The 5,411-nt window shown below is 59.7% G+C and overlaps 1 protein-coding gene across 1 annotated transcript; it reads left to right on the top strand.

Annotated features, from left to right (window-relative positions):
* Positions 1-756: 756 nt before the first annotated feature.
* LOC115932812 (alpha/beta hydrolase domain-containing protein 17A-like) lies at positions 757-4,312 on the top strand. Its single transcript, XM_031006401.3, has 3 exons — positions 757-1,343; positions 3,582-3,758; positions 3,841-4,312. Exons 1-3 carry the CDS (start codon positions 817-819, stop codon positions 4,064-4,066), a joined length of 930 nt encoding a protein of 309 aa, XP_030862261.3. The 5' UTR covers positions 757-816; the 3' UTR covers positions 4,067-4,312.
* The last annotated feature ends 1,099 nt before the right edge of the window (positions 4,313-5,411 follow it).

Consider the following 5,411-nt stretch of genomic DNA (forward strand, 5'->3'; position numbering starts at 1 on the left):
ACTCTTAGAGGCTTCTTTCCATAACAATATATCATGTCCCCCTAAAATTGGAATTGTGTTTTCTATCTTGTTTACAACCAGGTTTTATTAAATTTTTCTCTTTACAAAAAATAATATATATATATACAAAAAAAAATGTACATATACAAAAAGAATATATGTATATATCTTATGGGAAACACAGAACAGCTAAAGAAAAAAACTAAATAAAAATGATTCTAAGGATTATTTGGGAGAATTTATGTGGAAGGATATTTTGGAGAAAAAGTGAGTAACAAAAGAGACTGAACATCCTTGGTAATTAAATGCCTTAATCAGCAGGCTGGAGCAAGTTCGGGGTCCTGGAATGGATTGGAAGAGAGGCTTTTAGAATTTACTTAGAACTGCCCGCCCCGCGCGCTCCTCGCGTCACTTCCGGGGCGGTGGTGAGAACGAGGCTCACTTCTGTCCGTGGGGGGAGCTGCGGCGGTGGCGCTGCAGGAGGCCGGGCAGGGGTGCGGAGGGACCGACGGACGCATGGGCGGGCGGTCGGGAGCCATGGAGCGCGGCCCTGGGGCCCGGGGGCGCGGGCCGGGGTGGGCTTCCCACGGCACGACATGGAGACCTGTGGTTGCGAGGCTCCCTGGGGCTCGGCTTGGACCGCAATGGGGCTGGGCCCTGGCCTCCTAACGGGGCTGCTGTCTGGGGCGGTAGCTGGGGGGGCTCTCTCCCCCCTGCCCGCGACTCGGAGCACCTCCACCCCTCCCATGCCGGGCCAGGCCGGGCGGCATTGTTGGCGGGGGCCCCGGTGGAGGCCCGGCCCGGGCGGCGCCCGCCATGAACGGGCTGTCGCTGAGTGAGCTCTGCTGCCTCTTCTGCTGCCCGCCCTGCCCCGGCCACATCGCTGCCAAGCTCGCCTTCCTGCTGCCGGAGGCCACCTTCTCCCTGGTGCCTGAGCCCGAGCCGGGGCCCGGTGGGGCCAGGGCCGCCCCCTTGGGGACCCTGCAGGCCTCCTCGGGCTCACCCGGGCGCTGGAAGCTGCACCTGACGGAGCGTGCCGACTTCCAGTACAGCCAGCGCGAGCTGGACACCATCGAGGTCTTCCCCACCAAGAGCGCCCGTGGCAACCGCGTCTCCTGCATGTATGTTCGCTGCGTGCCTGGTGCCAGGTACACGGTCCTCTTCTCGCACGGCAATGCCGTGGACCTGGGCCAGATGAGCAGCTTCTACATTGGCCTAGGCTCCCGCCTCCACTGCAACATCTTCTCCTACCACTACTCTGGCTATGGTGCCAGCTCGGGCAGGCCTTCCGAGAGGAACCTCTATGCCGACATCGACGCCGCCTGGCAGGCCCTGCGCACCAGGTGAGGGCGACCCTGGGGGCAGCTCAGCCTGGGCACACCCAAGAGGGGACCAGGCCGGGGGCCGGGGGGCGGGCTTCCCTGGGAGGAAGGTGGGCGGCCCTGCAGGAGGGGAGCCACAGTGGATGCACAGGGCCAGAGAGCCTGACAGGCGAGCTTGGGTGTGCAGGTGCCGCCTCCACATGGCTGAGGTGTGGCCAGGCGGTCCTCCCACACCCTGGCCTGTGGAGCCAGGCTCCCTGGGAACCCCTGGCCTGAGAATGGGAAGGGGCTGAGCTTGTCCCAGGGGCGTGGATGCCACCCGGCGGGAGGGAGTGGGTGGTGGTCTGGGGGTCTGTGCACGTGTGGCTGGAAGCCCATCGGCTGAGACAGCACTTGGGGCCAAGTGAGACGAGGCTGCTGCATCCAGGTCCGGAGGCCTGGCCCATGAGGCCCTGTGGCTGCGGAGCTTGGCCATCCTGGGGCAGGGCCTACAGGGTAAGGTGCAGACCTGCAGCACACATCCGAGGTCTGGGCCAGCCTCGATTCCAGATCCAGCCCTCCTAGTCATCCACGTCCCCAGCCCTGCGCTTGCCTGGGCCCTTCACCGGTGTTTGAGCACCACCCGGGCCAGTGCTGCTTTGGACGAGGAGACCCGGGTGGGCCTCTGGTGGCTTTTCCTGCTCTCCATCCACTGGGGCTGTCTCGTCCTGGCCCTGCCCAGCCCACTGGTCTGACCTGCTCCCACAGGGACCAGGCACAGCTCTGAGAAGTCAGAGACCCTAGGGAGGTGGGGTCGTCGTTGCCTTGGTGATATGCAGGCAGTCCCTGCTGTGGGCCTGGGAGCTGGTCCCCTGGCACCACCCTGGCTCTGGGGGCCTCCCAGCAGTGTGGGACGCTGACACCAATCACCACTTCATGCGACTTCCTTGGCCCCTCCTGTCTCTACTGCCTAGGCCACTGGCAGAGTCACACCCGCCATGGCCACCTCTGAGCTCTGTCTGCTCGGCCATCTGTCCTGCTGCCACTTTGTCCTGCAGGAACCTAGGCCCAGAGCTGTGAGGGGGAGGCCAGAGCATGCCCAGGGCCTCCACTGGGGATGTGTCCTGTTCGTTTGAATGGTGACATCCAGGTGGCAGCTGGGGGCTCCTGCCTGTAGCAGGTGACAGGGCTGGGCTGGCTCAGCACACTACTGACCATGGCTGCCAGTGAGCAGGCCAGGGAGGCTGAGGCAGAGCTGGGGCCACAGGCACAAGCCAGGCAGCATCCTTTGGGGCATGGCTGAGTGGTGAGCTGTGGAGTGCTGCCAGGAGGCTGGGATTCCAGGCCAGGGACGGGGACAGCCCTGCTGGTGGAGTCCGAATGCCAGGCAGAGGGGACGCACACCTGCCCATGCTCCTGCCTTGCAAGAGGGCATCTGCCTGGGATCAGAGCCTAGAGCGTGTGGGAGGAGAGTTGTGGGGTCCCGGCATGGGCAGGGTGGCAGGTGGGTCCTGCGTGGTTGGGACTGGGCACAAGGAGGCCTTGTAACTGGTGCTGGATCAGCTGGGTCAGGGACCACACACCAATGACCTGGGGGTGGGGGTGGCCCTGGGTGGGAGCTGGTGGTGCTGAGGTGGCCGAGGACTTGTCCACTCCCAAGGGAAGGTGCTGGTGGGAGGGGGTGCCACCTCCGCAGCCACCACCCTCGATGCTGACCTGGGTTGCACTGGCATCTCATTGGGCGTGGGGACTCCAAGAGTCCAAAATTGGGTGGAGACATTTGGGGACACAGCTGCCTGAATTCCTCATGGCCAAGGGGGTGGGCAAGGGCTGCAGGGAGGAAGAGTGTCCGCTGTCCTGGCCAGTGCACCAGGAACGGCTTTCTAACCCGGGCAGGAAGGCGTGAAGCATTCAGGATGTGCGGGCCACACAGTTCCCAGTGTGCACCTAGGGGTGACCAGGAGGAGGAGAGGCGCCAGGGCCTCCCCTACCCCCGCCCCAGGGGCACTCCGTAGGCGGGATCCCTGCAGATCCTAGCTAGGAAACGCCAGTGAACTGCAGCGCAGGGAACGGGGCGGGGCTGCTGGCTTCGCCCACCGCCGCAGTGTTGGGGGCTAGGGGTGGCCCTCGGGACTGGTGTGGAGCCTGGGCCTGACCCACTGACTTGGCTGAGTGGGGAGACGGGAGGGTCGCATCCGGAGCTGGGCCCGGGGACACCCGCTGGTGGGAAGGGTGCACGCGCGTCGGAGGCCGCGGCTGACCCTGCTCCGGCGCTGCCAGGTACGGCATCAGCCCGGACAGCATCATCCTGTACGGGCAGAGCATCGGCACGGTGCCCACCGTGGACCTAGCCTCGCGCTACGAGTGTGCCGCGGTGGTGCTGCACTCGCCGCTCACCTCCGGCATGCGCGTCGCCTTCCCCGACACCAAGACCTACTGCTTTGACGCCTTCCCTAAGTGAGCGGCCCGGTCGGGGACGGGGGCGGGGCGGGGCCCGGGCCGGGCGCGAAGTCTCACCCGCTCCACGCCCCTCCTGCAGCATCGAGAAGGTGTCCAAGATCACGTCGCCCGTGCTCATCATCCACGGCACGGAGGACGAGGTGATCGACTTCTCGCACGGGCTGGCGCTCTACGAGCGCTGCCCCAAGGCGGTGGAGCCGCTGTGGGTGGAGGGCGCCGGGCACAACGACATCGAGCTCTACAGCCAGTACCTGGAGCGTCTGCGTCGCTTCATCTCCCAGGAGCTGCCCAGCCAGCGCGCCTAGCGGCGGCCCCAACCGGCCGGACCTCAGCAATAAGGCGGCCCCCAGACCTCACCCCGCGCCGGCCCCCCAGGGGCTGCATGTGGACCCCCCGGGCGACCCAGGGGACCCCGCCCTGACCCAGGGGCTGTGGACGATGTACAGGCAACAGAGCTACGCACTCCTTTCCTTTTGGAAGCAAGAAGAAAATACGTGAAAACGGAAATTAAAGATTTAAAATTAAAAAAAAAAAAAAAAAGAATGTACTTAGAACTTCCGAAACCATCAAACCCCAAATATAAGAGAACAGAAACAAATACAGAAGTCTACCCATAACTCACACGGGCTGCCACAGGAGCTTTCTACTCCAGGAGAAAAAGGAATTCAATACGTTGTCTTGAGCTAATTGGCAAATGATTTATATCATCAACTCACGGCTTACCTCAATGCAAACTTCCTCTGGGTTAAAAAGAAAGGCCCAGAAGTCCTAGAACTATGTGTAGGCAACAATTTCTAGAATCTTGGGGGGCTGTGTAGAAGACTATTATAATAAGCAGAACAAATAAATAGAAAAAAATAAAAATACACTACAAAAAACAGACACATTTGGCCAAAAAAAAAAAAAAATGCGATTTCAGCATTCATCAAGAGGACCATCTGTTATTCATCACCGTATCGGTGTCCCAGTGCACATGTTTTTAGATCTCGAGACGTTTCTGTTACAAGAGAAAGCTTTATCTGGCCCCAGTGGAATATTCTTCACAAGACTGAGGTATATTTGGCAGTAGTAGAATGTTCTTAAGGCAGTCGAATCTGATTTTCCATTACTTCATGTGAAATGTTTACGTCTGAGTTCGCAAACGAGGTGATCTGTTTCTTCTCAATTATTTTAATTTTATTCTCCTTGTCTGAATTTGGAATCATGGTTGTGTTGAGTTCATGAAAGCAAGTGGAAATTTTTTTGTTTGTTTGTTTGTTTTGGAGAAGGAGTCTCACTCTGTCACCCAGGCTGGAGTACAGTGGCACGATCTCGGCTCACTGAACCTCCACCTCCACCTCCTGGGTTCAAGCAATTCTCCTGCCTCAGCCTCCCAAGTAGCTGGGATTACAGGCATGCGCCACCACATCCGGCTATTTTTTTTTTTTTTTTTTTAGTAGAGACGGGGTTTTGCCATGTTTGCCCGGCTGGTCTCGAACTCCTGAGCTCAGGTGATCCACCCTCCTTGGCCTCCCAAAGTGCTGGGATTACAGGCGTGAGCCACCGCACCTGGCCAGTAAATGGAAATTCTGTGTGCCTATCCATTCTTCTGATCACTATGTATAAAACAAGCTTGTTCAACCCACAGCCTGTTGGCCCCATGCGGCCCAG

The sequence above is a fragment of the Gorilla gorilla genome, chromosome 12 (genome assembly GCF_029281585.2).
Source record: "Gorilla gorilla gorilla isolate KB3781 chromosome 12, NHGRI_mGorGor1-v2.1_pri, whole genome shotgun sequence".
Classification (NCBI taxonomy): domain Eukaryota; kingdom Metazoa; phylum Chordata; class Mammalia; order Primates; family Hominidae; genus Gorilla; species Gorilla gorilla.

Excerpts from the sequence above, each read along its gene's own strand:
- LOC115932812 (XM_031006401.3), top strand. The coding sequence starts at position 817 with ATGAACGGGCTGTCGCTGAGTGAGCTCTGCTGCCTCTTCTGCTGCCCG. Across the intron at positions 1,344-3,581 it reads TGGCAGGCCCTGCGCACCAG|GTACGGCATCAGCCCGGACA; the intron begins GTGAGGGCGACC and ends CGGCGCTGCCAG. Across the intron at positions 3,759-3,840 it reads TGCTTTGACGCCTTCCCTAA|CATCGAGAAGGTGTCCAAGA; the intron begins GTGAGCGGCCCG and ends CCCCTCCTGCAG.